Below are 23,856 nucleotides of genomic sequence, written 5' to 3' on the forward strand. Positions count from 1 at the left end.
AGAGGCCATACCCAAACCACAGTACAAATACCATCCACTTCTTGTTCTTCCATAAAATATTAGCTTTAATATGGAATGGAATTACACATTTAGAAAGCATGTTTCTATACACATTTTGTAAACCTATATGCAAAAGGTAAAAAAAAAGGTTACAGAATAAGACCTTTTTTGTGAAGGTAAGTACATAACTACTAAGAATAACAACATTTCTACATGTCTAGATTTTTATGCCATTTCCAAGCAAAATAAATCATGTAGCATTCATTTCCTGAGCCAGGTTTAACAGTGGAGATTACTGCAATCCCAGTGGAGGTGTTCTGCCACTGATAATCATTCATTGAGGATCACACATTACATAACCTCCCTTATGCAAATGCTCCTTAGTACATGGACTTCTCGGTCTTGTTTTCATACTTTCTGTCAACATAAATTCCCTCTATGGAAAAGCTATGAACATTTCCTACCTCCCCTTCCCGTTTCTTAGTCTATTTTTTCTTTTTCTATTTCTTCCAACTGATAATGCATCCATGGCCTTGCTCATGTGGCCTTACCTGCACTTTTCTAAAGGGTAGTTTATCTGTTGTGGAGCAAACAAAAATATTTTGCCAAGCTTTTAGTCCAATGAGTTTTAGAATATTTTCTGTTCTTGTAATCTTAAATTGTAACCACGGTATCTTCCTCTCAGGCTTCTTCTGTTTCCTAAAGTTCAAGTACATTCATTTAACATTAAAGTTGACCACTGACCATATGCTAACACAGGAATTTTCTTCTGTATGTGAGCATTGTGTATGTTAGCCAGCGAGGCTTCACGGAATTGTTTGGCAGCATTGCCTGTCACCTTGTGGCTGTTTGCAGATACAACAAGCCTCTGTGTGACACATCGTGTGGGGCAAGGACCATGGGTTTGTGCTTTATTTGAAGCAATATTAATGATCTCAGTTTACAATGTTATGGCTTATTGCCATAACGCTGCTGTGATCATGTCAGGTAGAGCTCCCTGTGCTCTGCACGACACCGCACACCAGAGAGGGCCCTCTGGGGGGACAGAGATGGTACAAAGCAGCTGCCATCCCAGCAGGAGCCATCCTAACCCCGAGCCAGGGAGCACAGCTAAACCAGCTGCAGAGGGCACAGAAAGTAGCCAACATATCTGGCAGGTCTTCTAGATAGACTTTGAAAGGAGGCTTTAACTCTCCAAATTCCCTCTAGTTTTGAACATTCATAGAGGTAGTATGATTTTTTTGCTCTCTTCAAATTGTTTCTGTCTCAGAAGTTCTACTAATTAACACCACATTATCTCAGCAAATAAAAGATCCTGATAGAGGATACTGGCACTGCACATATATTAGACAGCATCCTCTGAATCAGCCTTCTCAGCCTTCAGAGGGGAAGTTCTTCCTTAACTTCACTAAATGTCAGAGCAAGCCAAAAGTTACACGTTTTTGAGTTCATAAGGCACTACCCAAAGATGAGATACAGAAGATATAAACTGAATACATTTCCCAGAGTTTAATTTTAAAAACAAATCTGTGTTTATTCTATTGTGCTGATAACACTGCTTGTCATCAGTATCCTAAGCAGACTAATTAATTCTGCACAGTAGTGAATTTAAAAATTAAAATAACAGGTAACCTATCAAATTAATAATGAAAATAGATTTCTAAAGGAAGCTATAGACTATGTTTTACTTTCACACCTGCCAATCTAACCTCAAAGATACACATCCTTGCTATAGTGAGGGATAGACAAAGGTGTTGCCAAGTTGCACCTCTTCAGGAAAGGAAGGAAGAATTGTTGCAAACTTAAAAAGTGCATTGTTACCAGTTTGCTGAGGTATATGAACCTAAAATTTGTGAGTGTACACTATAGGAGAGTCTTTGGACCTGATGCACTGAATAATTTACTTTTTTCTTCTAAAGGAGTACAATGTTTTGAGCCAGAAATCTCCCCATTATTTTTGCTGGTAAAAGGATATATTCTTTTAACCTCAAATATGTTCTTATAAAGTCTTAAAATCACAAAGAAGAATGGGCGATATAGGAAATGTATCAAATTGCGGACAGTTACAAAATTTATCTCTACCTTCTCACAAACCATATAGCTATTTCCCACTGTGTAAGTAGAAGAATAAAATGCTAAAATTCTGATTTGCTAATTGCCAATTTGGTAATAAAAACCCTCAGCTTTTAAAGTCTGAGTATAGGTTAAAGGTGAAAATTTGAAAGTGTGTGTTGAGAAACTGAACACAGAAAAGTGAGTGTGAAGTACGATCAAAGCAGGAAACTAGATAAATTGAAGATGCCAAGGAAGTGTTTAAGACAAAAGGATACATGGAAGTACATGGTGGATATGAAAGATTTGTGGTGGAGAGCTATTTTTTTCCCAGAGTCAAGAACTGAGGTATTTAACTGCAATGACCTGTAAATGATGCAGCAGACTGTTGGGCTGTGCAATAGGAATTGTACAATCCTCCCAAGCTCTGAGTCCTAACATCTGGCAACTCAAACCTCTTCAAATTATTTACCTTTGTGCTAAGTTCTGTAATTTGTGCTAAGATGCTGAATAGTTTCAATCAGCTTGATTTAATAAGAAAAGGTGTCAGTCAGGAAGCATCTACTACAAATAACCTCCGGCAGTGTTTATTTGACATTGAAGTCAAATAAGAATGCAATCTGACCAACAGGTTTTAACACTGACATTGTTTAATAAAGCGTTCAAGGAAAGACTGAATGTGGCACATGAAGCCATAGTCCACTTGACGGTCCTCGGTCATAGGCTGGACTCGATGATCTCAGAGGTCTTTTCCACCCCAACTGACTCTGTAGATATCGACACTTCCCAACTGCTCACCGGCCTCAGGTAGGCTGATGAATCCCCAGCAAAGCAGCAGGTGCTGCAAAGAGCCGATTGCTCAATGAGCAGAGGGGGCGATGGGAACAGGAACGCCGGGCAGGGACGCCGGGCGGGCTCCGGCGGCAGCGGGCGGGGCGGGGCCGGGGCCGGGCCGGGGCGGGGCCGGGGCGGGCCCGGGGGCGGGGCCGGGCCGGGGCGGGGCGCTCCGGGGCCAACATGGCGGCGGCGGCGGCGGCAGCCGAGGCGGCAGAGCTGCGGCTGTCGCGGCAGGAGCGGGAGCTGCGCTGGCTGGCGGCGGAGGTCGGTCGGCTGAAGGAGCCGCAGGAGCTGCAGTGCTCCGGCAGCGCCAGCCCCGAGCTGCAGCGGCTGCGGGCCGAGAACGAGAAGCTGCGGTACCGCCTGCTGCACCTGCGCCGCAGCCTGGCGGCCGAGCTGGGCCGGGCGGCGCCGGCGCAGCCCCCGGCCGGCGGAGAGGTAGCGCCGGGGCCGCTCGGAGCGGGGCGGGGCGGTCCGGTGACCCCGGGCCGGCCGGCCGGGCCTCCGCCGGCGGGAAGGGACGGGACAGGGGCACTCACGGGGCCGAGCCGCCTGTGCCCGGCCCCCGGGAGCAGAAGAAGCCTGTCGCGGTGCCTGCCCGCGCTGGGCAGTGGTCTCTGCCCTTGCGCCAAGGTGGTGGGTTCATAGAATCATAGAATGGTTTGGGTTGGGAAGGACCTTAAAGCCCCCTGCCATGGGCAGGGACATCTTCCACTAGACCAGATTGATCAGAGCCCCATCCAGCCTGGCCTTGAACACTGCCAGGGATGGGGGATCCACAGCATCCCTGGGCAGACTGCTCACTGCTCCGGTTTGATCTCCAACGGCCTCGCTGGGGCGATTTTGCTGGTGATAGTTGTAGTAGTAAAATTTGGGAAATTGTGTTGAGAGGACTTTCCTTAGTGAGCAGCATTGCTGTGTCTGCAGAACATCAAAAGGATGCAGTTTAGAAGTGCCATGAGAAGTCTTTGTACTGAGGATATACCTTGTTCCCTGTAATTGCCTTTTTAGCCCAATATTATACTGGTTTGGTTTGTTTTGATGATTGCTGGAAAAAACACTTGAAGGTATAGTAGTGGTTTACTTAGTATTATCACTGTTTTCAGAAAGTCTCCAGTGCAAATCCAGCTGATGCAGCGAATCAAATTAAAAAGAAAAAGGAAGATGAAGCCATGAACCAACACCAGAATGATGTAAGTGGTTCGTTAATACCACGTAGTAATAGGAGTGGTTTTCAGCCAACTTCAGAAAAGGCGCTCAAATCTGAAATACTTTGCTGTATTTTGAAATCCCAGCTTTTGGGAAGAAAGCTTGCTATAGCACAGAGGAAAAAGCCCTCATATTATTCAAGAGCTTAATCTTGCATTAGTAGGGTTACTGATACATTATTAGATCTCTACATTTTATGTAGCAAAAGGCTTTGGGTTATTGGAAAATAAAGCTCATGGTTTTGTGGTGCCTAAGGAGAGTGATGGTTCATGAGGAGTTAAAAAGCATTCATGATGGCTCAAGGGATGTTGGCAGCACTGCTGTAGTACAATAGGGCTTAATAATTCCCCTTAAACTAAAATGCAGGAATGTTCGTGTGAACTGTCTGGCTTGAATCTGATGCTTTGGATGTAGTGGCAGGAGCAAGGGCTTATTGGAGTGATCCAGATTTCTCCAGGACATCTGCCAAATGCAAATTTCATTGGTCAGGAGTATAAGCTGCTTTGTGAGGTCCAGCTCACAGACCCATTTAGGCCCAGATTGATGAAAGTGCATTGAAAATTAGAAAATCACTATAAAATAGTCAGTAAGTTGGATGGGACTATTCTGTATATTATTATTTATAAATGTTTTGCTGAATTTTAGTGTAAATTCTAGTACAGTTAAATCTGGACATGTTGGAACCTCTGGGAATGCACCAACACTGTGAATCCTTTTACTCTCTTTGTCTCAAATATGTGTGTGTGATCTAATTTATGTGTTACAGCTCCAGTGTGTGCCAAGCTTCATAGAAGACAGACTGAAGCTTTATGAAGTACTGAAAAAAGAACACGATGCTTTGCTAGCTTACAGAGCAGCCAACCAGAGCAGATCTATCAAAATTACTTGGACAGATGGGGAGACAGTTGAAGGGGAATCTTGGAAAACCACGCCATATCAATTAGCTGTAGGAATTAGGTAACCTGCACATTCAAGAGTTGTACTTCTGTAGTGATAAAACTGTTACTATCATTTGTCTCTTACCTTGTTATATAAAATATATCTCACAGTCAGTGGGTGGTGGCTCCCTTAAATTGGTTTGCTTGGAAAGCATTGGCACATCAGCTTCATGTAGTAGAAACAGCTGGTTACAGTGATTCTGTGCTGGGATCATAATGCTTCCAATTACATCTGTGACACTGCTCAGAATTAAGAGACATGGGAGGTTTTGTGAGTTAGCTGAATCCGTAGAACTTGTTGTAAGGAGCAGCCTTTTCTCCAGGCCACCAGCACTGAAAAGTGTTGAACAAAACCTCTCAAGACCTTAAGGTTCTATACCTTAAAAGTAGGCAAGTGTTTTAGGAGACCACAGAAACAAAAGTTTATGGTCTTCAGATGCTACAAGATGTGCATGTGGTCTCATGGGGTTTAGAAATCTAAAGTCTTTTACAAATTGGAACCTAAATATTCTTGTCTCTTCTGTTTGTTTAGTCAAGTGTTGGCTTCAAATGCAGTCATAGCCAAAGTAAACGGTGAACTCTGGGATCTGGACCGTCCACTGGAGGGAGATTGTACTCTAGAGCTGCTCACCTTTGATAATGAAGAAGCCAAAGCCGTGAGTAAAACACTCTGGTTTCTGCTTGATTAAAGAAACTAATGACATAAAATTGATTGCAGCATTACGCTTTTAAAATCTTACATTAAAAAAAACCCACAAAACTATTCAAGTAATGTGTTTCCTATGATTAGATACTAAGTGCCTATGGTCTCAGACTGAGTAAAATCTTTGTGTTCTTTTCATCCTTCTCTTTTACACAAACAAGTTATTTCTCAAAGGAGTTTGTCCAGGAAGCCTTGATTTGTATGTTAACTTGAAACAGTCTGTAGTTTGGCTTGGTGCATTTGAAGATCAGACAGTGAAAGCAGAGTGAGGCAGTCTCTACCATTTTCTAAAAACTGTCCAATATTAGACTTGAGTCATAAATAAAATCTACACCCTCCTGTACTGGCGCTGTTTATTAGATCCTTAGTAGACATTTCATAGTCAGTTAAACTATATGTATACTTAGAATGTGACTGAGATTTTTCTTTAATGGTATTCAGTCTGCAGCTTATGTTATCTTTATACACTAGGATTGGACTTCAGTTTTGTGAAAGAATTATTCATGTGATTAAGCTTGTTGGAGACATTTCAGGAGCCTGTCAAGGCTTTATCTTATAACAATAGCTCTGAAATAGTCTCAATTAATAAGAAGTCAGAACATCAGACTGGTATTGCTCTATTGATTCCCTCTTCTGACATTTCAGGTAATGCAGTTTACAGGCCCATTAATAAATGTACTGGATGTGAACAATGGCAACCTAATTGGCTACATTGCTTTAGACATGATTAGTGGTGCATAGACTTTGACTGAAATTAACTTATAAATGAAACAAAGTACAGTAAGTAAGTTGAAGGAATTGTGCAGAGGTATAATCATCCTCTTTCAGACTGAAGTATGGTGGGCCTTAAGGGCTACATCTGCCATTATCTTTTCATTTTGAAGTATTCTAAATGAGTAATATAAAGTTGTTTTACTTCTCTCAAAATTTAAACAACATTGGTTCCAGTCTGTGTCCTATCTGCAGATATCTCTAGTTTGTTTCTTCTTCTTTTTAGTTATACAATGCCATTGACCTCATGGTTTGCTCACCTGACTTCATTTACAGGTTTATTGGCATTCAAGTGCTCACATCCTTGGAGAGGCCATGGAAGGATATTTTGGGGGCTGCTTATGCTATGGACCACCAATTGAGAATGGATTTCATTATGACATGTATATTGAAGACAGGTAAAATTATAGTGCCTTAGAACTTTAATACTCCCTATTAAAGCTCAGTACTAGAATTATTTCGTTTTTCTGCATGTTAAAAGTATAATCTGTCTCTAATGTGATTTGAAACATAGTCTTGTGTATATACAGTTCAGTTGATTGTGTGTATATATTTAAATTCAGAAGCAGTGTTCCAGACACCTGCTCAGTAAGAGTTGAAGCTGATCTGTGGAAAAAATGCAGAGCATTTGGGTTGAAGTTTCTGAAGTTTCTGTGAGGCAAGGGGGACGGTTTCCTTGAGTCATGCAAGTTTGGTTTCTAGGGTCCATAGTCGCTTGTAGAAAAGGTACAAATGCATGTAACTTGTCTAGGTGTTTACTACTATTCTAATCCTTGTGCACAGCTTTACAATTCTGTTTTTTCCTTCTTTATCCTTCTGTAGGCAGGGAGAATACTGAATCTGCATGAGCTGATAAACTGGCTCCTGTGGCTGGGTTGAGCCCCTTTTTTCTCCTTGGTTTGTTTTTTTTCTTAAATCATATGTATATTTTGAGCTGTAGGTCTTCCAGACATTTAATCATGTCAAAGACTGTTCCAGACAGTCAAAGGAATGATTGCAATGGGTTTGTTCAGGGTGGTACTATCTGTGTTTCTGGGTTTAGTGTCTGAAAATAGAGCTGATTGTAAGTAACTAAGAAAAATACTGTGACAAATCACAACACATTCAATTTTTTTTCAAATCAGACCATTAGAAAAATGGGAGTATCAAAATAATTATATTTCTTTTGCCTGTGTCTTTTTATCTAGAAGTGTATCTAGTACTGAATTCCCACTACTAGAGAACCATTGTAAAAATATCATAAAAGAGAAACAGGCTTTTGAAAGGCTGGAAGTCAAAAAGGAGATCCTGTTAGACATGTTTAAGGTAAATCTTAGAGTATCTGTGGATCTAGTACAATGATCTTTTAAAATGTAACTTTTCTGAAATATTGCATGTGACTGACTCATGAGAATAGTACCTGTTTAGTAAAACAAAGGAAAACAATACCATCCTTTTCCCCCTCTCCATATGCCCTCCCAAGTATTCAGGATGTTTTCAAGCACATAGAAAAACAATTCTGTACTCAAAAAAAACACACCTCAAGCTCATTGAAATAACAAGTAAATGAAAGGCATATGTTTCTTCTAGCTCACTTGTGAAGATAGGTCAGAAAAGCCTTTTAGTTCTAGTCCTGTTTTATTCAGTGACTATCACCAGTCTCACTGTGCTGTGTGATTGCTTTTCACAAATGCTTTGGGGTGTTCAGGTGGTGATCACAATCCTCAACACACCCTCAGGGGAGTTAATTCTGTCTCTTTCCCCTCTGCTTTTGGAATTCTTCTGAGAAATATATGTGGGGTTTTTTGTTGTTGGTGGTTTGATTTTTTTGTTTTGTTTGATGGTTTTGTTTTGTTTGTTTTGAGGTTTTTGGGTTTTTTTAGTTAGAAGTGTCTTTTACTGGTGCACTTAATATTAAAATGTAATTTTTAAAGAGAATTTTATTATCAATTTTATTGGCGTTTCTGACCTTTCATACTTCCACACACAGTATAACAAGTTCAAGTGCCGTATCCTTAATGAGAAGGTGAAGACACCAACTACCACAGTATACAGGTAAAGAAATATACTTGAATGGTATTATTAAGTATTTTTATAGCTAATTAATTTAATTTGAGAGAATAATTTGGGTTTTTTTTTATTCTAAGTTCTGAATTCATGGTGATTGGGACTTAAGTTTGCAATTAATATTGCTACTTAGGTAGAGTGAGATGTTCTCTGTCTGCTGGGACACATTAGGTCTCAGTTTATGGATAAATGTCAAATTCAGTTTTTATTTATTCCCTCTGGTTTCAGTAGACTGATTAATATAAGTTGCTGTCTCTGACATTGGCTTGCTGCATAATGGATAAAGCTAACTAGCTCAGTGTGGGGTGAGAAACCTGCTTGTTCAGTTACTTGTTGGTTGGAAAATGGCAGCATCATTTTCTGTTTGATGTGCATGCTTTAAAATTTCCTGGCCAACTTGAACAAGTTCCTGTATGGAACTATATGCATTGGCAATGTATTATAATGCTCTTGAAAATGGGTCAAGTGTGCTGAGCATTTACTGAGTGAATATTCCACTTCAGGTAAAAGGCACAGTTACAATTAAGGTGCACTGAATTTGCTGCATGGTGCATATTTATATTTAGTACCATGTTTAAATGTGCGAAACATGAACTTGTGTGCCATTAGTGAATGTATTGAAAAATGTTGGGTTGCTTGGAGTTAACACTCTTTTTGTTTTGGCATATAGATGTGGTCCATTGATTGATCTCTGCAAGGGTCCACATGTGAGACACACTGGAAAAATTAAGGCCCTTAAAATAATTAAGGTAAGTTTAAATTAACTGTGGATCAAAACTGAAATAAATTGTCAGTTGATTTATTTATGTATTTATTTTTCCTGAGCTGACTGTACTAGGATTGGTCCTTGGTATTGTTTTCTTTGCTTACTGTACAATAGTTCTTAATTTCTTTCCCATTTCCTGTTGTACAGGTAGAACTACTGCCTTTGATCATTGATCTGTGTCTGACATTTACTGATTCTTGGCTAAGACAGTAGTACCTCAAGGAAAGCTACCAGCATGTTTTTTATCACAGTATTAGTGTAGTAACATGCACATTAAGACTGATGAAGAGCACTGCAAAACTACTCTAGCTGGTGGTGACCACATGAGCTGTGGAGCCAATTCTGCCATGCACAGGAGAGCAGTACCTGAGCTCCTGTGGCAGGACTGTGCCCCTGTCTCCCACCAGCACTGCACAGGACAAGTGTCCTGGTTAGTCTGTATCAGCTGTCACATCTGAGTGCAGGGTGTGTACATGCTCTCTTCTGCAGTAAGTTAACATTAAGATACTCACTGGGTCAGAAAATAGTATTTTGACCTTGTCAGATGGTATCTTTCAGGTACAGGAGGTAAAGTGGACCTTGACAAATGCTGCTGTTAAAAAATGGCATTGCTTCCAGGGGAAGCCAGCAACAGTGTTTGCAGAGGCCTCTGGATGTATGGTGTAGTTTAAGTTACTCACAGTTCCTAATTTTGTTGACCTTTTTGGAACATTCATCATTGTGGCTTTTGCTGGCTCCCTAACAAGTGTATGGAATTCCTGAGTTCCAGGGATTAAATGGATAGAGGGTTAAAACTATTTGGATTTAACTGTGAGAGTTAGGTTTGTTTTGCCTTTTTGTTTCCCTTCTGCATTATATTTTCAATGTAAACAAGTCCTGCCTTTTTAAAAGCCATAACATGAAATAATAAAATATGCCATGATGTGAGTAAAACAAGGTACCTAAGCAGAATAAAATACAATTTGACCTGTCACTTCTGTTTGTCTTCTGTATTGGTGTCCTGACTAAAAGGCACTGCAAGTCTCTTTGTATGACAAACAAGTGCTGAAGGACTGCATAGAATTCTTTTCCCAAGGAAAAATATAATAATATTTGAATGGGTTAGTGTTTATTCCTCTTTCCCTGATGTTATGTTATATTATCTTAAAGTATGGCTTTTGTGTATCAGAGTTCCTCTACATATTGGGAAGGAAAATCTGACATGGAAACTCTGCAGAGAATATATGGAATATCCTTTCCTGATAACAAAATGATGAAGGAATGGGAAAAAATCCAGGAAGAAGCCAAAAACCGGGATCATAGGAAAATTGGAAAGGTATACTATTCTCCTGTCTACTTCTTTTATAATTATGTTATAGAATTCATTCTCTTCCCTTGTATTTGTTTTGGTTTGATTTTTTTGTTGTTGTTTTAAAGGGAGCCAGTTCTATGTGCTTCTTGATGTTGCTTGCATTTTAAAATTTTAATTCTACAAACTCAGCTTGTCACTTGCATATGAATGTTAAACTAATATTGGGAAGAAAGTAATGGCTTTAATCCCTTCGTTTAGGGATATAAATCTTAGACCTATTAATGTACAGTCTTTGCAGATCCTTCCTAAACCACTCTATTTTTCACAGAAGATAATTTGGAAATTGTGTAAATAACATGGTTTGGTCATTCTTTATAATAGGTGTAAATTTGGGGAAATGTGTGTTCACGTAGTCAAAGAATCAAATGGAATTCAGTGTTCTTACAAATCTCCAAGAGTAAGAACTCTTGGAGATTTGTAAGCAGATCCATTAACTGGTCTTGCTGAGAACTTGTAGACCATAAATCATCTTGTTCCTGCTGTAATATTCCATCTTTGCTAACAGTGTCTTGATGTGTGTAAAGCAGTTACATTTTGGAATTCTCTCTGAATTGGTATTAGAGCATTCTGGTTTTATTTACTTAGGAGCAAGAACTCTTCTTCTTTCATGATTTGAGTCCTGGAAGCTGCTTCTTCCTCCCTAGAGGTGCCTTTCTTTATAACACGCTCGTGGATTTCATACGAGTGAGTATATACTGATGTTACTAATATAATCCTAACAACTTGAATGTCATTTTTTTGATCTTAAATGATAGGCCATTCCTAGTGCTGAGCTATCCACAGAAAGAGTAGTGTCTATGTATGTAAACATATACAAAATTTTTACAAGGATTATACAAATTTCATATTTTTGAAAATAAGGCAGAGTGAAGCTGTGTTTTTCCAACTGTGCAAAGTCTACATGTTGCAGTAGTCCTACTGTGTCCCTATAAATTGCCATCATAATGCCACAGTTAAAAAGAATCAAGCTTTTGCTTGTCAAAAGCTCTCTCACCTTGTAAATGTAGCATTTTCTCCATAGGGGGAATATCGCAGACGTAACTTTACTGAAGTTGTATCTCCGAACGTCTTCAACAGTAAACTCTGGGAAGCTTCAGGACATTGGCAGCACTACAGTGAAAATATGTTCTCTTTTGAGGTTGAGAAGGAAACCTTTGCCATTAAACCCATGAATTGTCCAGGACATTGGTTTGTACTCTCAACTGGAAAACATCTTATTTTATATCATTTATCCTTTTTGGGGCTGAGGAGAAATAAAAGGAATACTAATACATGCTGTATATTTATGATAGACTGCTAAGCAAGTGTGTCCCGAGAGCTTCTCTGACAGTGTCCCAGAGCATACCTTTGCAGTAAGTCTGCACTGAGCTGGGTTTGTGCATGCCAATACTAGTCTGTACCACGAGTAAATACCAAATCTGTTGGATAGAGGTGGGCATCAGATGTGGTTGTCCAAGAAGGGTATGGATTAACTTGTCTTGATTTACTTTTGCAGTGTTTTTTTCCTCAGTGATCTTTAGCAGTACATTGAGTGGTGTGTTTGTCTGTCTTTCAGGAGGCAGACAACCTGAATGAGTAAATACTTAAAAATGTGATTACTGTCTGTACTGAGCTTCTGTGTTGTCTTAAATCTCCTGTAAGAAGGATAAAGGAAGGTTCTTCCATGTTTCTTTTAGCTTGATGTTTGCCCATCGTCCCCGATCCTGGAGGGAATTGCCTCTTAGACTTGCAGATTTTGGAGTTCTTCACCGAAATGAACTCTCGGGCACTTTGAGTGGCTTGACTCGTGTAAGGCGCTTCCAACAAGATGATGCTCACATCTTTTGCACAATGGAACAGGTAAAAAAAAAAAAAAAAGCACCTTCCACATCCCCACCAGTCAAGAAAAAAAAAACCCAAAAAAACCCTTCCCTCTCCCAGTGCAAACTAACAGTAAACAAGAAAAAAAAAAATCCCTGAAGTATTTCAACTCTTAATTCTTCCACTGTGTAGCGTAAAGCTGCTTTTGATGGTTTTGTTTTCTGTGTGCTTCATTTTATTTAGAAAGATGCATTGGGCAACTAAACCCCAGAAAGTAAGATTTGTTGCATTTTCCATCTCCCTCTGCAAAAAAAAAAAGCAGTTGATCCCATTGTTCTCTATAGTAATGCTGAATAAAAACTTTTATTTTGTCAGTAATGCCATAGATTTTAGTGGAACTACATGTAAAAATTGATGTACTTTAATTCGAGATATAATTTGGCTCCAGAACCTCATGTTTAACAAAAATACCACTTTTCTTGCCATGCCTTGAAGCCACAACACTTCAGATCTTTCTTTGCCCATATTAAGTGGATTTGGGTTCCTTGGATGTGATTTTTAATTTGTTCTTATTTAATGGGCTCTTATGTTCTTGTTATGAGGAATTCAGCTGATTCAATTACATTTATATATAAGTAAATTTTAGCTTATTTTAATATGTTTTATGTTTAAGATTGAAGAAGAAATTAAGGACTGTCTTGATTTCTTGAAATCAGTGTATGCTGTCTTTGGCTTTACCTTTCAACTACATCTTTCTACAAGACCAGAAAATTATCTTGGAGATTTAGAGATCTGGGATCATGCAGAAAAGGTAATTAATTTTAAAGCAAACAAACCAATTTGTACTTGCAGAGATAGATATTTAGCTGAGTTCTTCCATGTTGCGTGGTGAAATTGCTTTAATCAGATGCTAAGTACTGCCCTTGATGGAAATTCTTGTAGGAAAACATCACATTAAATCTGAAATTTCTGTAGAAAACCAGAACTTTCAGATTCTTACTTAGCCCCTTACCTTGAACTAGTTAAATTTCTATTAATCTTTTTTTTTTCTGATTAATCACAATATTTATAGAAGGAATTACTATTAACAGATTATTTATCATAAACAAGCAAATGCTTGAACAATAGGGGTTGTGCTGCTTTTTGATCCCTTTTGAATTTCGAAGGCAATTGCTTTGATTTCCTTTAATGAGAGGCCCTTCTATACCTTTTTTAATTACTCTCTCATGATTAGCAACTTCAAAACAGCCTGAATAACTTTGGAGAGCAATGGAATTTGAATCCAGGAGATGGAGCATTTTATGGTCCTAAGGTTAGTGACTCAGCATTTCAGTATAACTTTGGGATGGACAGAAATGTAGATGTACTGCAGGCAAACTATATTTAGTAACTATGTAATTTTGCTTCACAGATTGATATTAAAATCAAAGATGCAATTGGTAGGTACCATCAATGTGCTACCATCCAACTTGACTTCCAGCTGCCCATTCGGTTTAATCTTACTTATGTTGGGTGAGTGATTAAGCTAAATATCTTCCTCTTTAAAATGAAATTGAACAATAGCTTTCATTATCTGTAATTCCCATTATGTACTAATGCTATATTGCTCATTTAACAAATGATCAGCTTGTAAATCAGTCAGCTGGTAGGCAGAGCAAACACCCCCAGTGGGTAGAGGAATGAGTCATGAACTTGAAGATATTTTCTCAATGTAATGATAGCTCACTTGAATTGTAATGCAGGAAAATCTCATTATCTGTCTTGTCTGCCAGTTCGGAAGACAATTGATCATAAGTTATGCTAAAAACTCCTCAGCTGAGTCAGTTTTCTTTTTCAGCCTAGTCATTGTGTCTCCTTGGAAGACACAAATTCAAACATGCCCTAAGGAGCAAGTGTGTTTGTACTAAGTGGTTCTTTATTTTTATCAGATTAAATAAGTTAACTTTGAACATAAACCAAGTTCAAACAGCTTTTACTGAAAATGTGGCTGGTTTACAGCTAGGCCCACTGAAAATTAATTTTAGTGCCACATTGACTTGAATACTAATTTTCTGGGTTGTATTTCTTGCTGTGTTTGATTTTTGCATATTGTGAAGATGGGGAGGATAGAATAACAATCCGTAATTTTTTGGTCCTGCAGTATATTCTATAGTAGATGTCATAGCTTTTATGATAAGTGATAATGTTACTATTGACTGGCTTTCTTTTTTTCAAGTCAGATTTTAAATTTCAGGATTGTAATTTAAGTAATGAAATGTAAGGGCAGGTATGTTCCCATGCAACAAAATAAAAGCAAGCCCTAATGGAAAGAGTGCAAGGATGAACATAAAATATTAAAATGCACAAAAATGGTGCTGAGTCAGTCAAGTGTCTTCTCAAATTTAAGAGTGTGTCTCTGCCACTAGCTACAGGCATGATTATTTTAAATTAGAATTTCTTTAAAAGCCCAGTTGACTTGAAGTACGTTTTTAATAAAACCAGTAGACTTTTGATAAGTATAACTAGCTAAATTTTGTCTTTCTGTTAAAAGTAGAATCAAAAATATTAGTAGGATTACATGTGTGTGAGCTAAGATAATTTTATTTTTAAATAAAAACTTTGATTTTTTTCCAGTAAGGATGGCGATGACAAGAAAAGGCCAGTGATTATTCACAGAGCTATTTTGGGATCTGTGGAGAGAATAATAGCTATTCTAGCAGAAAATTATGGAGGAAAATGGTATGTGGCACAAATGGAATTCTAAGAAGACTTTAACAGTGTAGAAACTGCATATCCTTCCTATTATCCCACATATTATAATGCAAAAATAATATCCCTACAATTTTCTCAAAATCAGTAAGATTGCAAGAAAAGTCCAGTTTTCTGCTCTAAGTTGTATGATAACCATACAATTTCATGACACCACAGAAAAAAAAATGTAGAAATAGGAATTTCAATTCAATTGTAACTTAATGTGTAAGTCCTGCATTATTCTTGTTCCTTTTTTCTTAAAAATTGTGGTTTTGTACCAGCAGGATGTCAGAGGTATGTATATGTAAAAAATTATTTGTGTATATACAGACATTAGTTAATCGTAATATGTGAAATATTTTTTGTACTTCTAAGATTGATCATTTTATCTTGGGTAAGATCTAGAAACATTTCTCCATGAATGTATTTAAATGACTAAGGAAAATAATTCTTATTTTCAGTTACCTGACTGTCCACCTTCACTGCAAAGTTATAGATAAAAGTGAAAATTATGCAGAAAAAATTCTGTTTAAAATTGTGAAGTCATCATGGGAGAAAACAGAAGATCAAACTTCCCCATATGTCATTTTACTGGAATGAATCTTTTTGTTATTTTATGTGAGCTTGAGAAGAGGGAGATAAGACACTATCCAACATCCTTAGCTAATGTAAATAATTCTATACAGAAATTATTATTGTGGAACATGAGTATGGCTGTGACTGGAAATATAAAATGCACCTTTGTTTCCTGTTTGTCCTGTGCTGGCCAGGCCATTCTGGCTGTCTCCACGGCAGGTCATGGTTGTGCCTGTGGGCCCCGCCTCGGAACAATACGCCCAGCAGGTGAGAGGACAGCTTGCCTCCTTCTGGCAGCAGGCAGAATTCATAGATCCTTAGTGCTCATCCTAGAACAGGGAGTTAATGCTTAATAACTCTGGAGACATGTTTGGGGGGAGAGGTAAATTTTTCAATTTAAAAGTTTCAGTCCAAAATTTGTATGTGTCTGAGTAAGTGATATGTAACTTCAAGTATTTTGGGTTCTTTGATTAGGTAAATACTTCTGTAATTGTGAAAGGCCAAAGCATCCTGGATGACTATTGTAAATGTAGGTGAACCCAGTGGGAAGAAATGATGATGTCTGACTCTAGTTCAGAAGACTGAACGATTTTCTTATTATAACCATACTATAATACATTAATATACTATTTAAAGGAGATACTAAAACTACTTACTTTTTCTAAGTACCATATCTAACTCAAACTTGTGACCCTCTCGTGAGAGTCCAGACACAGATGGATTGGATTGGCCATCAGGCTCAAACAATCCTCACCAGAATCTAATCAAGCAATCACCCCAAGTAAACAATTCTCTAAACACATTCTACATGAGAAAACAAGGAGCAGAAATTGTTTTATCTTTCTTTCCTCTGTGCTCCTCTATGAAAAAATCCTGAGAGAGAGAAAAATGTGCCTGCCACAAAAGACAAACTTTATGTAACTAATGCTTCATTACAGTACTCTCAGCTCTAAGTAGGCAGAGCCAGTTTCTTCCATTTCCCACTATGTGTATTCTTGACTACATCACTTATGAACCATGGTTGGTTTTACCCCTGTCCCATGCTTTCCTTTTAATGCAAGAATAAGTGTGTTCCTTCTCCTCTTTCTCCTTTCTCAGACTGAGAGCATGTTTTTGACATGCAGTAGCAGAACAGCACATGTTTGATATAGATGGTATCTTATATTGTCTCCCAGCTGGGGTGCTGCTGTGTGTGCAAGTTTCTTCAGATAACTTCATTGAAATCCTTATAATCACCCACAAGAATGAAATTATGCATATGCATGTGTTAATTATTGGGAGAGATCAATAATTGCAGCATTAGAAATGTATGTTGTAAACTACAGAGCAATATTAACAGGATTTTGGTTTCTTTGGGTTTTTTTTAGGTTTGTGATCAATTTTTTGAAGCAGGATTTATGTCAGATGTGGATCTAGATCAAAGTTGCACATTAAACAAGAAAATTAGAAATGCACAGCTGGCTCAGTATAACTTCATTTTAGGTAATTGCAGCATCCTACATTTCTGAATATCATTTAAGTTCTAAGGTTGGACAAAGTTTGTTCTAGGTTCATTTTCTAATGTAGATTGTGTAATATTTTCTGCTATGTCTTGCAGTGGTTGGAGAAAAGGAGAAAGCAAATAATGCTGTCAATGTGCGAACAAGAGACAACAAAGTTCATGGAGAGATTTCAGTATCTTCTACTATTGAAAAGCTCAAGAAATTTAAGACTTCACAAATTGCAAATGCAGAAGAAGAATTCTGATGTTGCTGCTAGGAAAAAATTATTCGCTGTCTGTGTGAAATGTTTCTTTATTCCTGCACAGCAATGATGCTCATCTGAGAGAATTTTCAGTTACTAGATACACAAAATAAGCAAATGGAGCACTGTTGGTGCTTCAGGAAAAGCACGAGGACAGATGCATCTGCCAACTCCTTTAACAATCACATTGGTTTCCAATCTGCCTGAATTGCAGAATGCTTATTTAGAAAGTTCTACAGCTCGGATGTGGTGTGTTTGCTGTGGAAATAAGTCAGGGCTGTACCATGGTGGGGATCAGGAAGCTGGGAAGAGCAGGGGATGCTGTTAGGAGCGCTGAGCTCCCTCAGTCACGGAGCAGGTACCTGACTGTGACCTGGAATCCAGAGCTTGGCAGTGCATATGTACCTCAGGAGTAGTCTGGATTAGGTTTTTTCCTAGCTCCAGATGATAATAAAAACTTGGGGGGTTCGAGGGGGGGTGTATGTGAATATTTTGGTTGTTTCAGAATGTGTGTTCACAGAATATGAATGGAGTCTTTGTTGGAAGCCTCAGTGTAACAAGGCACTCATGGAGTTGGTGTGATGACTGGTTGCTGTGATGCTGATAAGAATGCAGTTGAATTACTATAACTGTGTGTGGTGTGGTTTTTTTTTTCTTCTGTTTGCTGTTTTGGCTTTTTACTAAAACTAACAAAACTTTGAAAAGACTTTCTGTGTGTAATTTATTACTTTATTTTCTGGAAGTAGAGTGCTGAAAAGCAGCAGAGGACAATTTTAATTTTAAAACAGTATGCTGAACTTGAAACTGGCTGTATTTCTGTTTTTTCTGCTTAGAAATGATTTTTAAAGTTCCAATTGCAGGCAATTGAACTGGAGACCAATTATTTGAGAGATTAATTTTTTACCTTTTTTAACTTTAATTACTTTTTTACTTAAATTTAATTACTTTTATTTAGTTAACAGGCTTAGAGTTAAGTGTATTGCTCATTTAGCTAGGCTGTACAGCTCTAGTTGTGATTTAAATATCACAGCCATCAAGCAGAAACTACAATTGCCACAAATACAAAGCTTATGGTTTACTTTTGCCTCACACTCACAGATCTGTGTTTAGTAAGTCTGTGTTTGGTTTTATATTCGTTTTGGTTGTGGATCTGTTTTTGTCTCCTGCTTCTAAAAGAAAAGGGAAAAAACCAAACTTGAAGGAGCGATGGGAAAGCTTTCCGTTCCACTTGACAGAATTAACAGGGGGAGTGCCGGGTGATTTTTATTTCTCTATTTTATACATACATACATTTTTATGGATGATCGCTTTCGTGCTCCATGTGTGGTGTACTGATCCTGCAGCGCTGAGGCTCTGAGGGTGTTCCACAGCGCGCCCCGGCCTTGCCGCTCTGAGGGCGTTTAACAGCGCGCCCCGGCCTTTGCCGCTCTGAGGGCGTTTCGCAGCGCGCCCCGGCCTTTGCCGCTCTGACGGCGTTTCACAGCAAGCCCCGGCCTTTGCCGCTCTGAGGGCGTTTCACAGCGAGCCCCGGCCTTTGCCGCTCTGAGGGCGTTTCACAGCGAGCCCCGGGCTTTGCCGCTCTGGGAGCGTTTCGCAGCGACCCCGGGCTTTGCCGCGCTCCGCCGCCGTGCGGAGCGGTCTCGGCGCCGCCGCTCCCGCAGCCTCAGCCGGCCCCGCCCCGCCCTCGGGCCGCCCCCTGGCGGCGGCGCCGGGCCCGCCGGGCGCACCAAGATGGCGGCGCGGCGGTGGCGGCGCGCCCTGCGCGGGCTCTGCGGGGCCGCGCTGTTCCTGGCGCAGCTCTCCGTCCTCTCGGGCCGCGGTGAGCGGGGCCGCAGCGCCGAGACAGGGCGGCGAGGGTGGGAGAAGGGACAGGGGCTCTGGCTGGGGCCTGGGGTGGGAGCGGCTGCCCCCGCGGCCAGGACGGAGCGCGGGTCCGGCTGCGGAGGTGGCGGTGACCGCGGTGGGTGAGGATGCGCTGCCGCGCCCCTGACTGGGGATGAGGTGGGTGTTTCGGGCATGGCCGCGTTCCGTCGTGCCGGCTCTGCGGGGCTGGGGTGCTCGGTGTCAGGGCAGAAGACGGGCCAGGCCCCGCTCCGCCGGCTCGTGTGCTGCTCTGTTACACAGCGCCTTCTGTGCCTGCTCTCTGCCGCGAACGTGGGTGCTGCAGAACGGCCTGGGGCTGCTCCGCACGGTCGGGGCGGGTGGTGTGGCAGAGCTGCCTCTCCTTCCTCCCCGTGCCCGGTGGCTGCCGTGAGGGCTGGCGGGAGCTGCACATCGCGGCTCTCCCGAGCCCTCGGACAGCGGCTCCCGCAGAGACAGCGCGCAGTACGAACGCAGCCGTGCCTCCCGAACGGGTCCTCTGCTCCATCCTTCCGTCAAAGAACTGCTTACACTGCTTCGTTAAAGGGTATTCTTTAGTAGAAAACCCTTTGTAAATCTGCTTTCTCCATGTTTTTGTCTTGTAGCGGGATCTTTGATGACAACAAAGCTTTCACAGCCACAGTCTACACTGGCAAAAAGCCTAACTTCAACAAGTACAAATGCTCCCTATTTTAAAGCATTAGGTAAGGTATTATGTTGTTTATTTTCTTTGTTTCTTTGTTTCTTTCATGGATCCTTCTCAGTCCAGAGTCCGAAAGTTCTTGAACTGGGTCTTAGAGACCTGTACATGATTTCACAGTGGTAAGAAGCATTGCAGTGTACCACATTATGAATTACTTTTCTATGACTGTAACAGTTACTTTGGGTTATCTAATTAGACAACTGGTTCATATAAGAGCTATAAAATTGTAGGTTAAAGTACTATTGTGCTATATGAGGTTTATACCCTCAGAATGGTGGAAGTTCTTGAAAGACTCCAGCATCCTGCAAGAACTTGCTGCCTGTCCACCATCAGTACAGCTTTGTAGCTCACTGAGGGTGCATCAGGACTGACAGAGATGCTGTTCTTGCTGGCAGTTTAGGAGGTGATTCTGTACACATGCAAACAGCAAATGGCTGAGGTAGCTGTAGCCCTAATTAGAGCTCAGCTCAAAGTAGGTTACCCCTGTCACCCAGCTGCTATTCCTGAACTGATTATTTCTGCTGAGGAGCGCTGGCTGAGGCAGCACTAATCCCCATAAGCTCAGTCCTGGTGCTGTGCTGAAATGTTGGCTGGTGTCCTGCACAGAGCCCTGTGGCTCCTCTGGCACAGCACAGGCTGGGAATGCTGCTCCATGTATAGTGAGGAAAGCCCTTTATACAGCATCACTGCATGTGTTTGTGTATGTGTATGTATTAAAAATGTATATATGTACTTTAGGCTATTTAGCTTTTTTTACTTGGGTTCTTAATTAACTTATTGCACCTTTCAGAAAGTACAGAAATTCCACCTTACCTGACTAATTGTCCCAGCAACGGGCTTTGCAGTAGACTGCCACCAGACTGCATGACATGTAACACAAACTATTCCTGTATATATGGGAAGACGGCAACTTTTGATTGCAAAGTCAAGCCGCATGTTCATTGTGTTGTAAGTAACCTGTTATTCTTAACCCCAGATTTAAGTAATTAAACTGTGGCATCTTGTCTTAAAATGCAGAATATTGATTTCCAGATTCTGATGTAGGTAGGTTTGCCATTCTGTGGTAAGTTTGATCACTCACTGTGAGCTGTTAAAGAGGCAGGCCTGCCCTTCTCTGGTTTGCCTTTCGTGCCTTGGATCTTTTTGTTACCTGGCCATGCCTTTGAGTTAAACCACTCCAAACATTTTGAGAGTGGGGAGGCTAAATATCTGTCAGAGTTACAAACTGACCTTAGGTGAGACTAAATGAGTCCTCCCTTTGGCAGCAGCCTTAAATTAGAGGAATCAGGAATGCTGAATGTGACTTTGATACCACTTTGGTGGTTTTCTATTCTGCTCTGTAAAAGGTAGCAAACAGAACAGTTGTTCTTTTGCCCAAAGTGTCTGCTCATTAAATCTATTTTGATACTGCACATTGATTTTTGGTTTTAATACTATTGGAGTAAAAGTGCTGTTTTTTTACAGGATGAGAATAATCATGAGCAGGAGAGCTTTACAATTAACATGACATGCCAATTTTGCTGGCAGCTTGCCACTAGTGATTATGTCTGTACCAATTCCACAAACTGCATGACAGTTTCCTGCCCTCGACAGCGATACAATGCAACTTGCACAGTCCGGGATCACATTCATTGTCTAGGTAAAGTGGGCAAAGCTGGGTTTCTCTAAAGAATTTTCCACATATTTTGTAATGGGTGAATACAAAGATTGTTTATGTCCTTTTTGCAATAACAGCCTGCTCCTTGATCAATCTACTGAATTTTTTATTGTTGCATTTCATTTTTGAGCATAATCTTGACATCTAACTGCAAACATTGGCTTATTATATTGTTGTATTTTGTCACACCAGAGAAAACAGTTATTTTTATTTTTGTCAACTTCTGTGAGTTAAACTTACTTGACCCTACTAGTGGTCTGATTCTCAGACCACTAATAGAATCAATATCAAATGTCTCCATAGGCCAGTTAAAGAAAATTATGCCGATTCCATCCCACTAGGCTTAATTTTCCCTCTGTTCACTGACTTTTCTGATATGGGACTAAGATTGATGGAACAGAAAACTGCAGGGTATAAATGAGCTTGTGTGTTCACAGTTGTTTCTCAGTTAGTGTCAACCCTTTTCCTTTGGAAAAATATAGTATCTTCTTCCTTGTAATTTTCTTCCTTATCATATGGTCTTTATTTCAGTAAGATTTTAATATTTTCCAATATTTAGGTAACCGTGTCTTTCCTAAGATGCTCTATTGCAACTGGACTGGAGGTTATAAGTGGTCTACTGCTTTGGCACTAAGGTAAGCAGGAACTATTGGTTGATGTCAAGCTAAAATAGATTAATTTTCTTTAAAACTTAAGCTTCTATGGTTTTCTGGTTTTTTTTAAAGGTGTGCCAAGTAACATGTATTTCAGATAGTCGAGCTTGAAGTGGTGGGCATAGAATGCATGAAGGGTTCACATTCAACAGTGCTGGCTGTCTTCAGCAAACACAGCTGGGGGAAAAACATTTGGGTACCCAAGCTCAGTTCCTCTAAAAATAATAATAATTAATCGTATTTTTATTCTTATAGCATCACCCTTGGTGGATTTGGTGCCGATCGTTTCTATTTGGGTCAGTGGCGGGAAGGTCTGGGAAAACTCTTCAGCTTCGGTGGACTTGGAATATGGACACTAATTGATGTGCTGCTAATAGGTGTTGGCTATGTGGGACCTGCAGATGGATCTCTCTATATTTAAATGTGGGTGCAATGTGTTTCAGAGAGGAGTCGTTGTCTGCAAAGGGCCCTAAAGAAACAAGTGTGGAGGTTTGAGCCTTTAAGGTAGAATGAAGAACAACTGTTCGTTCTGTATGTGCATACATTTTAATGTACAGTATCTGTACTTGGTTTGCCTTTAACTAAGGTCAAATAAAAGAGTGGATCACTGAGTAAGTTGAAATTAATTTCATTTCTTCTATAGACATGGTATTTTTCTATGAAAAAAAGTTGAGCAGCTAACCAAATTCTCGACTGTGCTTGAACTTGGATGATCTGTCAGGCCCTGCAAATAGCAGCAAACTAATTTGAATATTGAATTGTTTACTTCATATTTCTATGCTTTAATTTAACTCTGAAGCTAACTCTTTAATTTAAATCAACTCTAATTTAACTCTAAAGCTAACTTCCCTAAATATGTCAGAGTTTTGGGTTTTTTTTAATTTGTGGGAGGATAATTTATTTGCCTGAGTTATGTGGGTAGTATGTAAATCACCATGTTTTATGATGTTAATTACATTATTGTCTTGGTTTGGGACATAGCAAGAGCTAATATCTATTTAGGGACTTGACTTTAAATTATGGGGGAGTTTAGAATTAGACTGCAGTATCACTTAGGTCTAAATATTAAATAATTGAAATAGATTTTTTTGATTGTTCTGGAATAACTTTGATTTGATTTGGTTTGGCCACCATATCCGTGAAAGTTAGAGTTCCTATTCTTGTGCTAGCAAGCTTGTCAAATTACTTTAGAAAAGGGTCGGCAATATAATCGCTGAGTTTATCCATGAGGACTTTGTGACGCGATGAAGTAGCGGACTAGTGCCATTACAGGACAACCTCGTGTAGTGGCGGTGGATGCCTGCCGTGTGTGCGTGCCCCAGCCCGGGGCCGGAGCGGCCGCTGCTGCAGCACTGCGGTGCCGTCGGGCTGGAAATGCTGTCGCTTCAATAAATTGTCCCTTGGAGCTTTCCTGGCGTTAATCCTGACACAGTTTGTCGCGGTCTCGGCTCGGTCCCGCTG

The 23,856-nt window shown here is 40.1% G+C and overlaps 2 protein-coding genes across 3 annotated transcripts; both read left to right on the forward strand.

Annotated features, from left to right (window-relative positions):
* The first annotated feature begins 3,040 nt into the window (after positions 1-3,040).
* On the forward strand, positions 3,041-18,217 carry LOC100224497 (threonine--tRNA ligase 1, cytoplasmic). 2 transcript variants are annotated; one of them, XM_030281225.4, is made up of 19 exons: positions 3,041-3,327; positions 3,996-4,082; positions 4,865-5,055; positions 5,569-5,692; positions 6,787-6,908; positions 7,698-7,815; positions 8,480-8,544; positions 9,227-9,305; positions 10,491-10,637; positions 11,259-11,357; positions 11,695-11,861; positions 12,350-12,512; positions 13,147-13,284; positions 13,708-13,785; positions 13,885-13,985; positions 15,087-15,191; positions 15,974-16,046; positions 17,147-17,261; positions 17,377-18,217. In XM_030281225.4, exons 1-19 carry the CDS (start codon positions 3,070-3,072, stop codon positions 17,523-17,525), a joined length of 2,379 nt encoding a protein of 792 aa, XP_030137085.4. In that variant the 5' UTR covers positions 3,041-3,069; the 3' UTR covers positions 17,526-18,217. The 2 variants fall into 2 exon arrangements, with proteins under 2 accessions (XP_030137085.4, XP_030137086.4); XM_030281226.4 differs by lacking the exons at positions 17,147-17,261; positions 17,377-18,217 and having other exon boundaries at positions 15,890-16,011.
* Positions 18,218-19,523: 1,306 nt separating this feature from the next.
* TM2D3 (TM2 domain containing 3) lies at positions 19,524-23,010 on the forward strand. Its single transcript, XM_032750266.3, is given in 8 exon segments — positions 19,524-19,616; positions 19,618-19,740; positions 19,743-19,929; positions 19,988-20,086; positions 20,876-21,033; positions 21,550-21,724; positions 22,302-22,377; positions 22,651-23,010. Coding segments are annotated over 8 exon segments (1,062 nt in total). The 5' UTR covers positions 19,524-19,538; the 3' UTR covers positions 22,817-23,010.
* The last annotated feature ends 846 nt before the right edge of the window (positions 23,011-23,856 follow it).

The sequence above is a fragment of the Taeniopygia guttata genome, chromosome 10 (genome assembly GCF_048771995.1).
Source record: "Taeniopygia guttata chromosome 10, bTaeGut7.mat, whole genome shotgun sequence".
Classification (NCBI taxonomy): Eukaryota; Metazoa; Chordata; class Aves; order Passeriformes; family Estrildidae; genus Taeniopygia; species Taeniopygia guttata.